Source organism: Fringilla coelebs, assembly GCF_963513975.1.
Source record: "Fringilla coelebs genome assembly, chromosome: 4".
Lineage (NCBI taxonomy): Eukaryota > Metazoa > Chordata > Aves > Passeriformes > Fringillidae > Fringilla > Fringilla coelebs.
This window is the reverse complement of record NC_140032.1, coordinates 9,804,041-9,825,696: the sequence shown is the minus strand read 5'-3', so window position 1 is coordinate 9,825,696 and position 21,656 is coordinate 9,804,041. Positions and strand designations below refer to the sequence as shown.

Genomic DNA, 21,656 nt, shown 5'->3' with positions numbered 1-21,656 from the left:
CTGGAGTATTTGATGTAACACTTAAACATTAAGCTTTAGGAATCTTAATTTATTATTACAAAATCATACATATCTTCTTTCTCATATCTCTCTTACACATTTGAGTTTACGAAACTGAGTGAGAGCATTCAGTACTCTCAGCTATTCAGAAAATTGATTATTCTTGGTATGCTTTAGGAGCAAAGAAAGAAGAATTAATCAATATTTACCTTGATGCTTTAAACCTACTGCCTGTGTGGACCTGCAGACCAGGAGATATGCAGCATGACTTTTTAATTCTCACAATAATTTCAAGCCCCAGAAGTCTCTCTATACCCACACAACATCTTGAGCAGATTTCCAACACTCTCCATTCTTCATGCACTCTTTGGCATGTCCAGGCTTATAATCTCTGCTGAAGAAATGGTAATGGAGGAAAAGGAGCAGGTGGTAAAACCAACATGTTCAGCAGTCTTAAATATCTTTTCCTTCTCAGAACTCCACCTAAGGCTAGAAAAGTAATTGAAACTAAAATGAACAACAAGGAGGAGAGGCATTGAACCCTTATTGAGAGGGCAATAACCAAATTGCCTTTCCCCAAAGTTAAAAGGCACTGAGAGCAGTAGTGAGGAGGGACCCAATGACCATCACACCACTGTGCAATTAGATAAATGTCTCTGGTATGGAAACAAAACCAGTGGTGGCTACGAAAGCAGCTACTATTCCCAGCAGAGGAAATTCATAATTTTGGTTTGTTTTGGTTTTTTTGGTTGTTGTTGGATGCAGTGGTGGTTTTTTGTTGTTGTTGTTGTTGTTGGGTTTTTTGTTGGTTTTTTGTTGTTGTTTGCTTCTTGCTGCTTGTATAACAATGGTATTATTGCATATATCCAGACAATGTATTAGACAAGACTGAATTCCACTTGGACCTCTCCCCAAATGTTATGAGACAGACAGGAAGATATTAGGAAAATATCCTAATCTTTTTTACAGCAGTAACTGATTTTACTTACATTTCAAAAATCTACTAAAACACAGGGAATACCATTAGAAGATTAAAATGAAATTATCTTAAATAAAACATTTGGATCAGGGAATTTAAAGTACGTTCGTCTTGAATAAAGACAAGAAGGGTAGGGGTCAAAATCATTTTTTTAATTGCACTGTTCAAAGGAATCATCCCAGGGAAAATATTACAGAAATGGAAAAAAATCAAAACCAAATAGCTCAATACTTTCATTGGAATACAATTTTTTCATTCTAGGACTTCCAACTCATATCAGAAGTGATGGTCTCTAGCCAGCTCTTTGAAGGCAAGTGGATATTGAAAACCACTTACATCTTGCAGAAACATGTCTCTAATACATATCTCCATTGCTGCTGATGCCAAGCAAAATACCAGAAAATTTAATTAAAAGCAGAGATTTAAACAAAAGTAGCTTTGTACTGATTCTCAGTGGCCTTATTCTTCTCGCTCTTGACAGCTATCAGAGATGGAAGGTCTGACGTCCTGTACACTCCAGTCCTCATCCTCCCTTGGCAAGACCTCAGTTCAGAGATGTAACCTTCAAAGCTGAGGTTCCCTTCAGAATCATCACAGGAGCGTGTCCCAGAGTCCTCCAGCTTGACCCCATCCACATCAATGATCCTGTTCACAGGGAGCTCCATTCCAGGGTTCCCTCTCACACCAGGAGGATTACAGCCTCTGCTGGCCTTTGCTTTGTGAGAGGTCTGCTCATAGGAATTTCCTGAAGTCCCTTGTGAATCATTTTTCTTTCTGTTTGCACCTAGCAGAAGAATTAAAAACAAAACAAAAACAAAAAAAAAAAAAAAAAAAAAGAACACAAAAGAAGAGAATTATGTATCTTCTGGTTTTAGCAGTTTTCAACATTGATTGTAACCTTCTCTGAGGCCCTAAAGGCAGTCAGCTGGGATATTCATGACCCAAGAGACTTATTGATGCACCATGTAGGTAACTAAACACTGGATCTCAAAGATAAATGTGAAATACTAATACGTATCTGCCTTAAAGTAGCATTTTTCAGAGTTTTTTAAAACACTTCATTAAAAATAACTATTGATTATAACTTTGTACACCTCTAGAACAAAAAAGTTCTCACAGCAGCAAACCCAAAGGTGAAGGAGAACACAGACCTTCCACTGGGGCAGAATGGGAGATGTTCTTTCAGTTGAACTGCTCTTCAAGACCCTGCTGAGATAGTATTCCTACTTGGCTAGGGCTTAATTCTCTAGCAGACTAGTAAGGGATTATTTGAAGCTGCAGGTCACTGTCCTGAACTGCAACAGAGCAATTATCCTCAGTTTACAGGACAAGAATAAACGAAACAACTTCACAGAATCACGGGACAGGTCAGGTTGGAAGGAACCCAGTGGGGCATCTGGTCCCACCTGCCTGCTGCAGCAGGGTCATCCCAGGGCACGTGGCTCAGGATGGTGTCCATGCTTCTGGAATATCTCCAGTGATGGAGACCCCACACCCTCTCTGTGCAGTCTGTTCCTGCTCAGAACAGTGAAGAAGTTCTTCCTCATATCCATGTGGAACTTCCTGTGCATCAGTTTCTGCCCATTTCCTCGTGTTCTATGGCTCAGCACCATTGTGCAGAGCCTGACTCCATCCTCTGTCACTCTCCTTGCAGATATTTATAAACTGAGGCCTCCTCTCAGTTATTGCTTCTTGAGGCTGACCAGACTCAGCTCCCTGATTCTTTCCTCCTAAGAGAGATTCTCCAGACCCTTGACCAACTTAGCAGTTCTTTGCTGGACCTGCTCCAGGAGTTCCTTGTCCTGAGGAGCCCAGAAGTGGACACAGCACTCCGGATGAGCAGTGGGGCAGGCTCACCTCCCTGAGCTGCTGGCACTGCTCCTCCTAACTCACCCCAGGACTCCTTCTGAGCCACAAGGACACACTGCTGGCCCAGGGACAGCTTGTGTCCCCCAGGACCCCCAGGCCCTTCTCTGCAGAGCTGCCCCCCAGCAGCTCAGCCCCCAGCCTGGGCTGCTCCGTGGGGTTGTTCCTCCCCAGGTGCAGCACCCTGCACTTGCCCTTGCTGAATTCCAGAAGGTTCCTCTCTGCCCATCTCTCCAGCCTACTGAGGTGCCTCTGAAGGGCTGCACAACCCTCTGAGGTCTGAGGGCTTTAAACACTCAAGAAACACCTGAGTTACATCTAAAATCACAGTTGCCAGGATTTATTTTCATCTCTAGACTACGCACACAAAGCCATCGCTATCCCAAGAGAGCTGCAGTTCAAACCCTTGGGCTCCAAAAGCCAGTTTTGTGTTAGGTGTGACCCTGCAAAGTACAAGGAGCTGATTTCAGGATCCACACCACAGTTAGCAACACGGTTTCTGTAACTGAGGTTCCCCCCATAATGATATAAAGAGGGGCAACATTTTCAGAGACAGAGAACTGCTCTCATTAGATCAAACTGAGAGCCAAGAAAAAAAGAGAGAAACTTTCAAGGGACAAAAGCAGGCCTGAGTAGGGACTTCCATCTCATATTTAATTCCCTTTTTCCATATATCTTCTTAACCATCTTTTAAAAGATACCATCTTATCTGACATTCTCAAAATTTTGGGCCACAGTATATGCCTGACCAGCATGTTTAGCCACACAAATCCCATGAGACTGGTGTGGTCAAATTCCATAGCAGTCTTTCAAATATTTTATTTGTGTTTATTCCATGAAGTGATTGGTACAGTTTTTTGCAAGGAAAATAAATTTCCATGTATAATCACCGTAATCAAGAACTTTTTGATATGGAGAATGGAGGAAATGCAAATGAAAAAGACAAAAAAAGCACTTTCACACACTTTCAATCAAATCACTCCAGGGTCTTCTTGAGGCTTAAAGCTTTCTATTTAAGAAAAATAAGTTAAAATCCTCAGTAGTGCAATGCTTAGTGTTTTAGCTACAGTGAAACCCCACATGAATAATGTGGGTATTTCACATCAGTAATGCTTGCTGTGTTTTCAGAGGAATTAGATCAAACTCCAAACAAATCAGCTGAGCAGAGAGAGGCAGAAAGCTCCCAGCCCTGCTAGCCCAGCATGACTTCAGCCTGCTAAATTGCAGCTAACATTTAATGGGACTATATTACACTTTGTGTTTAAATCTCCCTACTGAAACTAAACATTGCCTTAATTTTAACTGCTGCTTGCCTGGCTGTGCTGCAAAATGCTATTCTTCTGTTCTGGAACGTTTATCTCAACATGAGTGTACTGAATTGTTCTCTTGATCTCTTTAATCTACTATTCTACGCCCTTTGAGGAAGACCTGTGATTCTCCTTTCAAGCTGCTTTAAAAGAACTACAAATTGCTGAAATGCCTACTAATGACAAATTGCCACAAATACATGGCATTGACAGAGCATGAGTCATTCAGCTGTCCCAGCACTGAGAACATCCTCCTGTGAAATGTCATGGAAAGGAACATCTTTGATTGATTGGGGTGGAAGGTCTCATATCTGTTGACTTGGACTAGGCTGAAACACTTTCCACAGTCAAAAGACACAGCCTGCATCAACAGGGCAAAGAGATGAAAGAGCTGGAAACTCCTGCTGAGGAGCTCTATGGAAGGTGCAAGTATTGCTGTATTTATTTGGGTGCTAAGCCCTTCTACAGTTAAATATGAGAAATGCCATTAAGTCCTGGAATTATGGTGTCACTGAGTCAGCACAAAAAGCAACTGGGTGTGCGAGCTGCCCAACAGGAACACAGAAAAATAAGGTCAATGTTTGCTCTCAGGCCTCACAAGACATAAGCTCATCTGAACAAGAGCACATCCGCATTATAGACATATTTTTCTATTAATGTCCTTTTTAGGAGCAATCTCTCTGCAGCATCAAGTAAATTACTACTAGAGGCAGGGCAGTAATAGAGAACATCTTGTCTAAAATACCAGTTCAAAAGAATATGGGATTACTAAGGGAGGATACTGTGAAGATGGTTTCACTTTTCCTGTCAGGGTAGAAAATCTTAGCTCATCTTCCCTAAATAGGAAGATGATTTCAAGAGTAGCACTACACAGAAAAAAAATTTCAATGTACATTTTTCCTCATTTTTTTAAGAAAAAGCTTTTATGGAGCAAGGCTGTTTAACACAAATAGTAGGCGAGATTTGCCAAACCAGCTTGTGTATAAATGTATCCCACAAGTTTTCAAGTAGACTCAAGATTTGCATGCACTTAGTGGAGCTTTATAATGAGGTTTCAATGAAGTTTGTAACACTCTTACACTGGTCTCCTCCTGATGTTTTCTTTTTGAGTAACAAATACCTGAAGACACTTAGGTGTGCAGGGCACCATCTGAGGTGCAGAGGGCCTTCACAGGTAAAACTTCTCTTCATGTATTCTTGACTGAAGTGATGAATACCTCCATGGAGAGCTCTGCAGATGCTTTGCCAGGTATGCAGCATGTCAGGAATGTTACTACATTTTCCCAAATCTGATCTCTCAGAGATCCTACCTAACTTCAGTAGAGAAAGGAAGACACTGCTTATGGCAGCAGTCACACAGGTGAATTTCCAGGCTGGAATTCCACATTCACACCTATCTCCTTCCATGCTAAGCATTCCACACAGCTCTTGGGAAATGTTCCTGTTCATCTGATCCCATCAATGTGTTCCAGCTGGTTTAAAGATGGGAAGATGCAGGTCATCTTTTGTCCTTAAACCAGAGATCTGCTGTGAATGACTGCTTAGAAGGCTTAACTGCACCCATCTGCATTTCTCCAAAGATGACTACAATCAGGCACTGTTTTGGCTGATCTCCTGAATTCTCTTTTTGTGATATTTGGATTTTGCGTATTATTCTCAAGCACTCTAAATTTAATATTATCATTATGGAGAACTATCTTTATAGAGAAAGGCAAAGGGAAATCTTCTGTATTAAATAATCCTCAAACTTTAAGATATAAGCAAAAGATCACAAGACATTGTCTTCCAGGTAGTTTAGGAATAAGGGAGCATTTGGCCAAATTCCTCACAGAGACGAGGTCACAAAAAACCTGGAAATTTCAGAAGCAGCATTAACAGCCAAATGTAGATGAGAGGATCATGTAACCCTAATGCAGATGCTTGGGGATTTAAAGGCCTACAACACCTTGCAGTTATATGGTTTCTATACCATAATCAATAAATGCACTTATTTTCAATGTTAAATTTTAGCATTTTTCAATGCTAAATTTTAGTTACAATTTTTAATAAAATCTCTTTCATGTAAATTGAGTTTTTCACTCATCATTCTACCTTTGCTAAAATACTTCTGTTCTTGTCAAAATCATTAACTATTTAGATGGCTCTAAGTTCTACTGAAAGATAACAAGAATATCCTGCTGATTTTCATACCATTGATCCCAGGCATTTGACTTCTAATGTCAGAGAGGATTTGATCTCAGTTAAAGGGAATGAGCTCCAGATTAATGATTTTGTACTGACTTAGAGCAGATAAAAATCTGTTTGAAGTATTTCATAAAACTTAGAATGTAACTCCTGAAAAGAAGCCTGAAGTTTTCAGGGGCAATTCCTGGAGCTGGTGATTTACAGCCATGTTCCATCCCCAGATGCAATCAGTCTCCCAGGCAGCAAGGCTCTGGGGTGTGATGTGACACAGGAGTCTGGGCAGACACTGTTCCAGCCTCTGACTCCTGGAGCCTGTCCCAAGGTGGTGCCACACTGCCTGGAGAGCTTTTTCTTACATGAGACTGAAAAAAGGAGCCCTTTGATGGTCACTTCTATAATGGGTGAATAGAGAGTCACTTCTATTTCAGGGTCCTGGAAATACAACAATATAAATAACTTCTCCTTAACATGGACATAATCTGGCAGTTTCACACTCAGAAAGACACTTTTCCCTCTCTGTCCTAAACTGTTAGGAAATGCTACTTCTACATATTAGCCCTCCCACACATGGATTCTTTTAAGTGGTGGATGAATGACTTCCACACTGCCTGACATACTGTTACTACTGCAAGAAACTTTTTTTTTTTCTTTTTTTAAGTTTGTACAGTGATTTATGCTTCTGAAGGGAAAAGGATACTTTACATCAAAGTTTTAGAATACCAGAGGTTAAATTTTCTTTGGCAGTTTCCTTCTTTTTATCTCTTAATTGATACAGCACCAAGGGGAAAGCAGACTTAATAAAAGATTCCTACCTACAGTTTATGCTAAATCTTTTCAAAGGAAATTTGACTTTATGTGCTGAATTTCACTTGCATGATGAAACAGCAACTGCAGCATATGCTCAGTGCCTTGAAATCTGACTCAGTAAAATGAAGGCATCGAGCCAGGAAATGGGTTGTGCTACAAAGCAGCAGTATTATACATGACCAGTTTATTTACTTTTTTCCTGGGAATTTTGTGAGTACATTTGCAGCATTAAGTTTAGAAATGGGCAGATGGAAATCCTTTTACTGCACTCATCTCCAAAGCATTCACAAGAAGAACAAAGCACCAAACATTGTTCAGAAAGACAAATTTGGAATATCACATGGAAGAGGGAGCTCACCAGTGGCACACAGACACAAAAGAGGGAGCACTGCAACCTGTGTTTGCTGAGGGCAGGGACACAGCTACAACAGCAGCTGAAGGGAACTGCACACAACATCATTTAAAATCCAGGAGTGCTCCACGAATAAATTAAATGAAAAGTTCTGAATTTTGATCCAGGCAGACATGTGTGCCCTCAATAACACTGTCCAATTTGCCCAAACTTTCCATTTCTCCACTGCTAAAACTGAAACAATTTTTGACTAGTTTCCAAGCAGTAGATATGATAAAACAACTCTGCAGCAGCCTACACATATTCAGCTCCCAGCGTGATCTTCCAGCATTTATTGTTAACCTTCATTTTGGTTTTTCATCAGTGGTTGGTAACAGCAGGTTTAATTATTGCAGAGTCCTACGTTGGGAGATAGTGGATTGAATTACTTGGATCCATTTTAATTTAATCTGCCATTCATTAGGTTATTTTTCAATTATGAGAGTCTAAAATGCGGTTTTGCTGGGCTACCGGTTACACTTCACCAATAATTCAGCAAAGTTCATTTCATCATCCAAATGCTGCCATGGGTTGAATAGATCTGGATTTAGCCCACGTGCATTTGGTTCAAAGGGCAGCTGTCATTTTTCTAACATTTCATCCTGTCAGTGATAAAATTTGCAATTCTTTCTAAAGTGTTTATCCTGTTGCTTGATCAAAATAAGTTTACATTTCAAATAATTATCCCCCAAGGTCTTCCTTGCTTCCTGTTTGTCTACTCTAAACTCCCTTTCTCCTCTGTTTGTTGTGGATCACAGTCATGTACTACATGCAATTCTCCCATTTAATCATGCTCTGATTAAAAGAGGATTAACACATCCCAGCCTTAGTATTTCTGGATTCTCATGGGTACTTCTTTATATTGATCCAGAATCCAATTATCTTCTATAAATTTACATAGAACCAGTAAAGGATATAAGTTACCACATGAAAACAGCCTTTGTTAAAAATAATGATTTACATTATTCTTGCATCCTTTATGTCATAATCACCTCCTTTTCTTGAATTTTTATTTGTGTTTTCATTCATGTGGTTATCATGATCTACACAGGGAACACCACTGGACTGTCTCTAAAATATGCCACATCAATTAAGAGATTATATAAAATATTAGCTACATAAAATATTGTATCATTTATTACAAAACAAAAGGTTTATTTTCAAATTTTAAAGATAGACATGTGATTGCTCTTAATTTCCTCTTAATCTCCTTAACCACCACAAACTTTTTTCCACTTGGAATTCATTACCATTAGAATTGAACAATTTAGTAGCCAAGAAAGCAAAAGGCACAGAAATACCACTGATCTCTGTTCTAATTGTCTGATCTCTATTCTTCAGCTGTGGGATACTGCATCCTGTCTGTGAATAATAAAAGAACATCAGTTGGGGATTTATTTTTTTTTGGGCTTTGGGAACAATAGCCTATACCAGACTCTGAGAGACTACCCTGCATTTTATTTCTGCATCATTTATCCTTCACAACAAAAACATCCTAGCACTGGTACTAATTATTCCATTTCTGAAAGATTTCTTTCTAATAAGAAAGTAAGCAAGTTTATTTTGAGGGCACAAATCTATTTCAGAAACAGAGCGGTTTCTTTAAAAAAAGCTATATAACTTTAGACTATCTAAATTATTTTTTTAACTTCCACAGATATTCTATTGAAGCATAATTACAAAGAGTTCACCATGCTTTTATTTCCCCTAGCTGACACTCTATCTTAAGCAATGGCATCATAAGCTAAAAGGTAGTTTTGAATAACCTTTTCAGTTGCACTGCTGGATCCAGTCTATACATCTCCTTAAAAAAAAAAAAATACCTTCCTACTTGGCAGACAATTCCACTGACTGTAACTCTAGTGTCATTTTGAGAATAATTCTCACACTAGCTGAAAAAAAAAAAAGCCCCCAAAACAACAGGGATGTCTTTTAAGAGAAGGAAGAACAATTTGTTGGATTCAAATCTACAGTCTGTAGATTTGTTGGACTCAAATCTACAGCACTTCAATCTGGATTGCTGCAAACTGTCCTATCTCAGGTTGAAATGGTGTTTAGTGAAACAGCCCAGTTTAGTGAAACAGCCCAGTTGCTATCGTGACAAAATGCCCACCTACTTTGTAGTAGAGGCAAAAACCATCACAAACAACTCAGACCAGTGGAATATTGCTGAATAAACAACCCAGTGCGAGGCCTGTGGCTTAATACTCACAGCTCTTGAGGAGACTACAGGTTTGGGAGTCTGCCTTTGCCCATGGGTAACACATGTGCCCAGCCTCTTGGGAAAAACTGGGCAACATTCAAAGTACCCAGACCATACCAGGCAATTAAAAAAAGAAAAATAAAACAAAACAAAAGCCAAGGAGATTAAATTAGCATTTTAACACTTTCAAAAAATGAATGCATCACTTCAAGCCAATCACACCACACAATAATTATTTCTTCCACAGATGGGACCACCATTATATGCAGAGACATGAAAGAATGTCTTCAGATTCCAGAAACCTCTGATTTTTCAAGTGGGAAATTTGCCAGAACTAGCAGGCTTATTCAAAATAAAGACATTTTCTCTTGATGAGTAACGCAACTAGAATCAGTAATGATTCTTGTGTTGCTAACTAATTTGCTATTTACTTCATAGCTAAGTATTAATACAGTATAAAAACATTTCACTATTTCAGAAAGTTAAGAACTGAGTTTGAAAATGTGTTCTCAATAGCTCAGAGTGATGCAAACCTTATTTTTCTGCCTTCCATTGTTCATATTTTCCTTTCTAGATCATCAAGTGAAAAAAACCTCAAGCGTTACCCATTAGAGGGATGGACATTGGCCTGGCTTTGCTACATCAGCAAACTGCCCCCTGCAGAACATGAGGGACCCCTTCACTCCTCCCAGTCCTTTTCCCAGCATTTATAAGCCCAAAATGTGCAGGGTAAGCACACACATCATTTGTCCTTCGGCCAATTTGGAACCAAGACTAGAGACCTCTGCAAATTATGTAGTCATTATCTGTCTTTATATCCCAACATTGTAATTGAATAAACCAATCAGAAATGCAATTTCCATTGATGGGGGTTATGAATGAACAACCATTAAAGCACTTAAAAAAGCAACCATTATTAATGATTTAGTCCTTTGAGATTTCAATTCTTGACTGGAGAGAGTTTCCAGAAGTCTTTATTATAATTATTTTCATCATCAGCCTTTCCATGCAAACCCCGATCATGAAAATAGAAAAGTTTTGATTTACCCCACATTTTTTCCATAAAATCACCGGTTTTTTATGGAATACAGTTCCCATAAAATAGTTGTGTGTTGTGTGACGACTGTAGAATACAGCTAATATAAGCAATAAGATTGTAGCAAAAAATGGAAGGTGTTTTATATATTTTTTTAAACATTTTTGTTATTCCTAAAAAAAAATCTGGTTTGTCAGAAAGCTAAAAGAAATTTAGACTTTCAGTTTTGCAAAATTAGTTTGATTACTTATTCATGGGTGACTATGACAAAATAATAAGGCACAATCACCGCTGAAAGTATAGAACACTAGTTGAAATACATGCCAATTAAAATCAATTTTTAAAAAATTAAATTAAATATGGAAGGTATTACTTCTTTGTTGTGAAAAAGTCTGAATCGTTTTAGAAGGGGAACTGCTACAGGACTTTCAACTGCTTTCTTTTCTTTCATGGAGGCCCACAAATATGTGAGAACACAGTGACTTTTGGAAAAACTGGATTTTCATTCCCCAGAACACAATGAGGCCTAGTTAACAGCACCACATGCCTCTCTGCAGAATTATTTTAATTCGGCTTCCCAGCGCTGTTATGTAGGACCCATCTCAAAGAGTGAAAAGAGTAGTGTGGTCTCCAGCACCCAACCAACCCCTCATTTCTTACCCAAGTCTACCAAATAAAGAGGTGGTTACTTTGGTTACTCCACATCAAATGAGCTGAGATCCCCAGCTCACTTCTTAAAAGACCAGGGAAGAGTTGCTTTAGTTTAAAATAAGAAGGAAAGTAATGAATATAAAGTTTAGCCCAAGAACCCAAAGACAGAAGAAATTCTCCTTTCAGGAGTTCCTGTTATGACTAATCCCAAAGAAATCTCCTGTCTTATCTGCCTTCTGGAGCACATGCCAATGCTATGGGTTTCACATGTGACCCATCAGCATCTCAAGACAGCATTTGCCCTTGGATGTCTAAATTATTAATAAATCTAATGTTTGTCAGCTTTGTCTCATGGTAATTGCTAGTTCATATCTATCTGTTTGTCATAAGAAGGTAATTTCGATCAGAATTCTTAATCCAGGACTAAAAATTTTTAAAATAATGAATAAAATGAAAGCTTAAAACCAGTTTGCGTAACTAGAGCTAGAATTTATTACTCCTGAGAGAACAAGGATACAAAATACATGTGAAAACTACACAAAGATTTCTACAAAGTAAAAAGTAGAAAGTGGGAAAAGGGAAAGCTACAGCACAGTGGTTACACAGAAACTTATGGCATGCATTAAAATATTGTAAATTCATGAAGTTTTTTTTAAGTGCAAATGGTTTTTTTAAACAGTTCTCACTGAAAAATATGCAAATTGATACCTATGTTGTACACTTGACATATTATCAGAAAGACACCAACACAAATCTATGCATATATACATCAATATGTCTGAAGTACATTTTGTGGTTCTGTTATTCATAGGCACTGGTTACAAGTCCGTCTAATACTCAGTTTCAGAAATTAAGTGGTAGCGCTAATAGAACATTTCTCAGATACTACTAATAAAGGAATTGGCTTTTAAAATGCCAAGAGGATGAAATAATTTGCATTGCCATTTATAAGCATCCAACAACCAAAGAAGTATTTACAAATCATCAACCATACAGATAAAGAACAGTATCAAATACTCTGTGTAAAAAGATAAATAATTAAAATGTATATTCCCACATCACAAAGAAATGTGATCATACAAATATGGCACCATATGTTTGTGAAACATCAAAAATAAATGTAGCACATAGATACCTCTTCTTATATTTTACATTAAAATGCACAGTACAATGACTGTAAATGTCAATGTCACGACACCCATTGTCTTCAAATTCCTGTTTCTGGTAGTAGCAATTGTTATTAGAGTCCATGTTTATAAAGAAATTCCATACTTCAGCCTTGGGCTAATATTGCTCTGTGATATTGCTAGACCATGAAACTTACATCCTAAAAAAGTTACATATTTTCTTTAAAATCTATTAGAAAGCTACTTGATATGTGAATATTCTGGGAGAAAGTGTGATAGATGCAACTTATTTCTCTGTGTAGCAAAGTATGGGTTAAAAAAAATAACATTTTTTTTGGTCACAAATATCAAATTTATTAGTGAAATATATCCTAAGTTGAGGCTTTTCCATTTAAAATTTTAATCATAAACAATACTGCAATTTTCAATAATTAGGGGTTTTGTTAAAGTACTTGAACTTCCAAACCCTAATCATGTATCTCATTATGAGAAATGGATCAGAAAATCTGGAACACAACAGTGCTATGGAGCTCAAAATGCTGATATCCTGTTTTGTACTCTGAGGGTGAATGAGATAATTATAGCACGTGGATGTATTTCAAAAGTTTGTCTGCATGTGGCCATTTATGGTTACATGCCAAATCCAAACAAAAGTACATTGTTAAAGGCAACCAGAAGTAATACAGTTAGAGCAGACTAAGGCAATTTAAAATTTTTTCCTTCTTTTTTTGGTTAAAAAAAAAAAATTTAAGGTGCAGAGAGAATTTTCTTTGCTGCTTTAACGGGTGCCAAATACTGATTAACAGTGCCAAGGAAAAGTAGTTTTACACAAAAGGAAAGACTATTAAAATCTAGAAATACCTGAATTGGATCTTTGAAATCCAGATTTTTCCTGATTACCTGCAAAAGGAGTTGGGGGCGGATAGTTGGCTTCCGTGAGTTTACTGATGTCTGACAGTGGCGTTGGTGGTGGCGGTGGTAGCAAAGTGCTGTTAGGGCTGCTAATATCTCCTTCAGCCACAAGAGTCAAGTCTGCCACGTTCTCATCATCTACCATCTGAATGCCTTCAGCCTGCAGCTCTCTGGACTGCCTTTTCCACACCGCGGCGTTGCTCTCCGGGGCGTGCGGAATGGGAGACAACGGAGGGCTAAAAGGAACACTGAAAGTCTTCTGGCTGTGGAGTGCTGCCAAAGCAGATTTATGTTTGTTTTCTGAGTAACCCACTTTCTTTACTGAATTTTCATTAAAGTTTTGCAGGGACTCCTGTTTTCCAGTGGGTGATGTACATCCATCACTGCCATCGCTTTTTGAAACTCGCTTGCTGAGGCCTTTAGGACCTGCGGGTGTAGATGAGGATGGTTCTGGTCCAGTGGGTGGTAAACGAAGAAAGTCAGGAAGAATAAGGTCTTCTTTCCTTAGCAGTCCACGTTGGTCATCTGCTCTGTTACTTTGTGCTTTGGATATGAGTTCAAAAAATTCTATTGGGGAAAAACCCAAAATTGACAAGTTTTTGTCAGAAAGTGCAATGCTATTAAAACGTACATTTTCAGCACATTTATTTTCCATGAAGATCTTCAATTCTTTCAATGCTGCCTTGAAATAAGATCCCATGTTAATTAGGAACTTTTTCAATTGCAGCAATGTTCACTAGCATCACTATAATTAAGACCATCAGCATTGCTATTGTAAGAGTTTTGCAGTTTAGAACAGCTGCAATTCACTGAGCCTTGAACACGTCTTCTATTTTACGCACTTAATAAATCTGTACACACATGCAGAATTTTTTAATTCTTTATACAAAACAAGGCTCTAGTCTTACAGACAATGGGTGCACGTTTTTATATTCTGGATGGGTTTTACCCATCTTAACTCAAAAATAGCATGCCATTTGAACATTCAAAGATTCAGAATGTTGCAAACTTCCTCGTAATATTGACTTTCTCTCAGAGTAATTATATTTTATCACCGTTTCAATTCAATTCATGGTGTAGGATGTTTAAACCAGGATGTTATCATCACAGGGTATGATCAGATGATGATTTCAGTAACCCCATTTTACTTGGAGCTGCAATGAATCAGTAGCTTACAGATAGTCAGTAACCATCCAAGGAGCCATTACCAAAAGCAATGGGGCAGCTTTTTAAAGAGGCTTTAACACAATTAGAAGTGATTTTCTGATCATGTCCCTAATGATATCCAATGGTTTAATATGTTTCTATAAATAATACTCATAGTAGATCAACACTGTTCTAAAAAGTTTCAAAACTTGGCAACAAGAAACTTATCAATTGTAAGCCAAGAATTATACCACTCCTCAAAAAGAAGCATTGCAACAATAAACAAACTCTTTGGTACAAAACATAGACATATAAAAATATGTAATTCTTAATATAGTATATTAAGAATTATATTAATTATATTCTTAATATAATGTAATTCTTAATATGTCCTAATTTTTGAAGAAGAAAGCACTTTAACTACAGAATATTAAAAGATGCTTAAAAAGGCCATCTCCAACAGATTAAATAAAATCAACAGTTCCAACCCAGCTTATAAATACTGTTTGAAGCAAAAGCCATTAAGGAATAAAGCAACAGAACATTAGTATCAGTTTTAACTTAGCATAATATGGAGTTGTACACTTGCACTTGTATGACCTTATTCCTAAATCCTCTACTCATACTTGGCAGGCTTTGCAATGTATTCATAAAAATGACTTTTTAACATGCTTTTTCAAATGCTGTAAAATCTGAACGTAGCCAAGATGGAAGCTTCAAAATGCTTCTTATTGCCAAAGTTTTGCAAAATGGCGGTAGGCATATTAAAACATGCAACATTTCTAAGATGTGTCATACAAAAATGATTCTGAAATTTCAAAGTTCATAGAACAGTTGTTTGTTTTTGCATTAAAAAACAGTCTACAACATTTGGTATGCATTTTCCAAACTTTGACAAATATCACAAAACTCAAAATAAAATGTGAAAGCCTCGAATTCTGAAGTTTTCAAATTATGTTAATGTTTTACTCAGTCCTAGGAAAAAAAATGAAAGTATTAAAATGTGGAAAACAAGTTAACAAAAGAGTAAGCAACAGAAAATAATTTAAAATGCACTAATATTTTGTAATAACACTTATATGAAAAAATCATATATTTTGCAGTAGAAGTTTTAGCCATAGCATTTTTTTTTCAGTTCTAGTCCGTGGACATTTATTCACAGATGAACATTCAAAGGTAAACATTCATTTGCTGTATAAATGTGCATAACCAGGTTTTGGATATGCATATGGAGTAACTTCAGCAGTAAATTTTAATCTCTGGGTCAAACCTTTGAGGTTTTTTTTCCTACATGGGAAAATAGGGAGGAGCGTGTAGGGCTGACAGACAGGTAATCACTTCAGTTCGTGTCCTAGGGCATGGGGTGTTATGCCAAAGTTTCTAGTGCTACATAATTTTTATTTTTCTTTTGCCCATGGACATCTTTCTATAAGAAAGGAAATTCTCTCATGAGATTTTTTCCCAATGATATCACCAGAACTATTAATATGTAACAAAGGTGAAAACAGGACTCAGGAAATGCAAGATTACCAATAACCTCTTTGCTTATTTCTACTTCTAAACACCTTTTGCTGAATGCAAGTTTTTCTGTTGCCCATCACATCTCCTCCGCAGTCTGACTGCCCTGCCCTGGCTGTTACAGAGTTCAGCAGAAAACTTACAAGAATTCTTACCTGAGTACATTTGGGTCTACACTACTGTGCAGTGCCTGTCAAACACTTTTATAGAGGTGAACAGAAAGCCAAGCTTCTACACAGCTTACAGAGATTATCAAATGGGATGTTCAACTGCAGTGGAGTAACTAATCCCCTTTTATTTTACAGGAATTAGGTACCCCTCACTTTTGAAAATCCCACTGGACACCTACAACAGTGTTTAGATATTCTTAAAATTTTACCTTCAACTTATGAAAACTTGACAATTCAAACACACTAAACAAAAATATAATGGTCATGACTATGGTTTTCACAGCACAGTATTAAACACGTGGTACGTACACAAACACAAAATTTTTCTAAGACTACTTATGTTAATATGTAAGCTATAAAGTTCACATACCCTCTGCTTCATCCAAATTTATTTTCTGACTTTTTTTTTTCCCAATCTTTGCAATAGAGTCTTCTCTCTTTGACAGACGGACTTCCCTAGCATTTTTTCCATTTTCGCCTTTCATTTTGATAGAATTAGACTTTCCTAGAGTTCTTCCCTCTCCCTGCATTAGAAGGAAAGTTAAGGTACTACTTACATTCAGGCTCTATCATTGTATACATAATATGGCCTAAAGGAATGAGGAAAGTTATTTTGGAAACACATTTCTCTAACACCACAACAAATGCTTTCGTTTAGTCTTGATTATGGCAAAGAACATTTGCCATAGCAGCTCCCAAAAAATGTAGAAATAAATATAATATTGACTACTCTGACGACCTCACATCACAGAAATGGCCCTTGAACTACAGAGTAGTTCAATTATTTTCAAACATAGATAAGCCAATGAGACACAAAACAACAAACACAACACAGTGAAAGAGTTAACTGATTCATCATGAAGACGAAGTTCTTTACAAATAAATGCTGTTGACAGTGGAAAACTATCAGACAGGTAATAACAGCTGTATTCTCTCTAGTTACATAATCTGGCCGATTCAAAATCATGTGTGAATGCAGCCTTTGATACAGAATTCTAGAAGGAAACAGAAGATGATCTAATGGAGAAAAATCGTTGCAGAAGACTTACAGTAGATCCTTGACTTCTTGAAGATACAGTTGCAGTCTGTTTTACTAATACGCCTCTTTGTTTCTCTGTAAACATTGAACATAAATATACCTTCTGTAACTACTGATTTATAATTCCCCAAAGAAACAAGACTTAAGGGACAGTGATGGACACAACAGATTTTTGCTTTAAAATCCCTCTAATGTGTACTCAGAGTGAGCACAGTTGATAACCCTGATATCTCACAGTAAACACCTACCAGAATCTGCCTCCCATCTTCAGATTTTCCTCACACTGGCATTATTTTTAAAGTTAAAAGATGCTGAAGTCTGACTTACATACTAAATTTTCAGTTGTTTTGGATCAAATAATCTCAAAATCTGATGATTCAGTTTGCAATTCCCAACATTATAACTTAAAAAAGAAAAAGAAAATCAGCAGAAAATACCATTAAAAGGCCCTGTTGAATCTTTTCCATCCTGTTTCACACATCAGTTATTCTGTAGACACTGCTGTATCCTCCTTGCCATCATCTAAGTAACCAAAAGCCTCCATCAAATTCAATCTGCCTACAGCAAATTTAGTAACACAGAATCATTGCCCTCTTTCACTGGTACATTGCCACAGAACCACTGCCAGAATGATCCTCTATGTTTTAGGCTTTTACAGATGCTGGCAGCACACTGGATTTAGGCTTTACTTGTAATACTTTAATTATGTGTGAAAGTATTTAGAATTTAGTATTTGAAACCGTTTTTCAAAATAACAATTGGTTCTGTTGGCTAGGAAAATGACAAATCTGATTCTCCTCAATAAATACCTCCATGTTTATAATCCCAGTTCTTCCTCAAAGAGGATCTCTCCTCTAAGTCTAATTTAACCATATCTAATTTAGTTTCTGAAGATAAGTGTTCAATAGCTCTAAAAAGGTCTCCTAATGAAACCAAACCTTTACTCATAAGGCTGCTCACATTAATCTAGAGTGTTAATTGTGCCAAGAGATTGTCAACTGTTTAGCTGATAAATTTTTATTTTTCCAATTATGTTGCCTAGGGTCAGGAGTTTTTATTCTTTTTGGTGTTATTTTCAGAAATCATCACTTAAAACTGGAGAAGCAGGCTCTGGAACTTTCTCATGCTTAAGAAGGATATTATGATAGCAGCATATGCAGCTGCTGTACAAACTGCATCTGTTTTCCTTACACAGAATGTTCCTTACTGAATAATTGCCAAATGCACAGAAGATATTTGGCACCTGATTCTCATTATTATTACTGGGGGCTATGTTCCTAAGTTTGTGTATGGATCTGTAGCTCAGTGCAATCAAAAAATTCAAATATTACTACTGCAAAATTTCTTACAGCAACAGTAAAAGTGCCTGCTATTACAGATAAAATTAATCTTCAATCTTCAGAAACTGCCCTGCTTTTTAGTTAAAAAGAATATATACCATATGTAATATATGTAAATTTAATCACATTTACCTCACCTTCACAGCAACAGGAAAAACTAACCATAGGGTTTGTAAAACTGATTTGGAACCACAAACAGAAGCTTTTATACAAACTTACCTCTACCCTTTGATGGCTCCTTTTCATCTAGAACAACCCGCTGCCCATCCAGATTAGATATAGGGACACCAAGATCAAGGGGCTCCTGCTCACCACTCTAAAGTCGGATCACAGTTTGTATGTAATAGAGAAAAAGCTGTTTTCAGAACAAATTTATGCAGTCTGACATTTTTGAAAGAAAACAAGCAAAGCATTTTTGTGCTTCAGAGTAGCTTCAGTCTATCCTTGTACTGTTCCAAAAATGTTTATTCCACTGGTGTAAAACTACCTTGATTTCAATGAGTGTAACCCTATTCTGTGAGAAGAATGGTATTTGGGAAAAAAAAATACATGGAGAAAAAAAAAATCATCCAATTTGTAAGTGTGCTCAAATACTCTAGCATCATTTGTGTGTACGTCAAATACTCTAGCACCATTAGTGTGCATTATGTTCAGCAAGTCGTGTTTTTCAGAGGACACTTCAGATTTTTTTTTATTCTAAATGGATTGTATTTCATTAATTTTGTAATTTCATTAAATGAAGTTACCTTTATACCAACATGCTTTTCAGTTATCTTAAGAACGTGGACTGGTTCAGCTAAGACAGCGTACATACTAGGAACACCACAAAATTAACTTTACATTCCTAGGTATTCCAGCACAAAAGAAAGGAGAACACATTAGACAAGAGTTCAGCAGTAGAGAAGTTGAATCAGTCTGCTTTAGCAAAATATTTCTGCAAGGGGATTTGTGGCAACTTTCATGATTCCCAGGACAATGGAACAAAAGCTTTAATCCAACCAACTTTCCCTGGCTAATAATGGGAGTTGAGCTCTGGAAGAAGCAAAGTTCAGGCTTGCTTATTTTGGATGTTGGGTTTATCCTAGAGAGAATATAAAACAGATGTAGACTAAATATTTGAGGTAACTACTGCTGAGCATAATGGTTATAATTACAATGCATTTTATCTCAAAACGTAGCTATAGATATTTAAATGCCTAATTCTCAGGAGAGGAATCATTCCAGGGACTATCATATGATCTTCTCCAGACAGAAAATATTACTGCTTGAATTACATCAAAGAATACTTACTAGTCTTGCCACAAGTTCATTAAGATTTAAACCATATTTTGCAACAACAGGCCTTAAGACCTCTGTTACTGGTTTGGTGGGTTTTGCCTTCAGACCAACTGACCGGTTGATAGGAACAAGATCCAGCCTGAAACACAGCAATTGTAACATCAAGTGTGAAATACTCCAACAAATAAAGTGAACAGAAATATGTCAAATCCAATCTACAGCAAAGTTATGCCAATTTACAGCTAGTAACAAGCTGCAACTGCAGTAGCATGACTGTATGTCAACTGAAGCAACAAAGAATTTATTATTTTATATTTATTTTAAATAAACATTATTTTATATTTTTATTCTTATATTTCATTTATTATTATTTATATTTAACACAAATAAAAATTGTACTGTTTCGCTTGCCAGAGCTGAGTGAAGGCCTGAGCCAGTCTATTTCAGACCAAGGAAAAGCATTCCACAGCACTTCCATATTTACAGGGAGATTTCTCTGACCAGTTTGGTCCAGGAGTCCTTTCAAAGTGACTCCATGCCTGAACCATAGACTTGGATGCAAGAACAATATTTCTTCTCAGTTCCAAAAGAGAGACTCACAACTGGTTATGCAATTACATGAGATGGATTTAGACAAGTATTTTAATTTTTAAGCAGACTAACAAACACAGTGGAATTCCAGATGATGATTCTTTAGGGTTGGTGCCACCATATGATGAAATATTAAGAGAATATAAGAAAAAGTTATACACCAAAGCTGAAAAACTAATTAACTTAGAATTTACAGGGTAAAGACAGCTCTTTTCAGAGCCTATTTTACAATTTTTCATTATTAAAACAGTAAAAGAATAATGGAATACAAAATATTTTTTTAACAAAATTAAACCCAAACAACTTTCGTTAGCATCTATTTCCCTGCACAGAACTGTGCCTAGCTTTGGTTTGGGCTTTTTTTCTTTTTTAAATGCTCTTCTTCTATGCCCTGAATTCTCCATAAGCCTCATTTGATTGCAATGATACTACAGTATGAAATCAAGGACAAGCTTATTACTAACGAAACAATCAGAAGAAATGTACATCATCATCATCATCAGATATTATTATTATCAGTATTTTTTTTCAGTCTCAATTAAATATAAAACTCATGTTTTATCTCACAAAAATTAAACACAAGATGTTAAGTCGTGTTGACTTTTCTCTTTCATGAGAAGCAAGAAAAACTAAAACTTTTTCTTTCATATTTTCTTTGAATTCAACAGTTACTAAATTGAAATGATCCATTTTAATCATTAGCTGGTAATTGATACAAAAGTGGCAAACACTGAGGTAACAAAGTATACCCACAAAGTATTTCTCCTTTGTCTGAAAATGTTCCAAATATTTGACTATATTTGCTTACATAGTATCTACCCAGAGAATGGAATAATTTCTACATTTTAATTAACACACAAATAACATATGGTACTGCCTACTTAAAGTTCCTTTTTAACTTGGAGACTCAACAAGCTCACACCTAATAAAAGACTGCTCAATCGCAATCTAAAAATTGAATATGCCATGCAGTATTTATTAACCTGAAGTACCTTTAAATAGAAACTAGCTCAGCTTCCTAAGGAAAATTAATATAGAGCCAAAATAAGGAATGCCTCACAAAATAAACTTCATTCACTTCAAAAGTCCAGGTCAGTAATGTAATACATTT

The 21,656-nt window shown here is 36.8% G+C and overlaps 1 protein-coding gene across 3 annotated transcripts in view; it reads right to left on the bottom strand.

The window, feature by feature from the left end:
* Nucleotides 1–1,401: 1,401 nt before the first annotated feature.
* RGS12 (regulator of G protein signaling 12) overlaps nucleotides 1,402–21,656 on the bottom strand; it is a gene marked incomplete at its 3' end in the record, with an annotated part of 84,574 nt that continues 64,319 nt past the window's right edge. The window contains exons 13-18 of one of the 3 annotated variants that reach the window (XM_084204157.1): nucleotides 19,967–20,093; nucleotides 18,896–18,992; nucleotides 17,347–17,411; nucleotides 16,668–16,821; nucleotides 13,413–14,030; nucleotides 1,402–1,763 (exon numbers count right to left, since the gene is read on the bottom strand). In XM_084204157.1, the coding sequence (XP_084060283.1) occupies nucleotides 1,402–1,763; nucleotides 13,413–14,030; nucleotides 16,668–16,821; nucleotides 17,347–17,411; nucleotides 18,896–18,992; nucleotides 19,967–20,093 (1,423 nt within the window). Of the gene's footprint in view, nucleotides 1,764–13,412; nucleotides 14,031–15,064; nucleotides 15,585–16,667; nucleotides 16,822–17,346; nucleotides 17,412–18,895; nucleotides 18,993–19,966; nucleotides 20,094–21,656 lie in introns of those variants that run through there. The other 2 variants (XM_084204155.1, XM_084204156.1) reach the window with 2 other exon arrangements.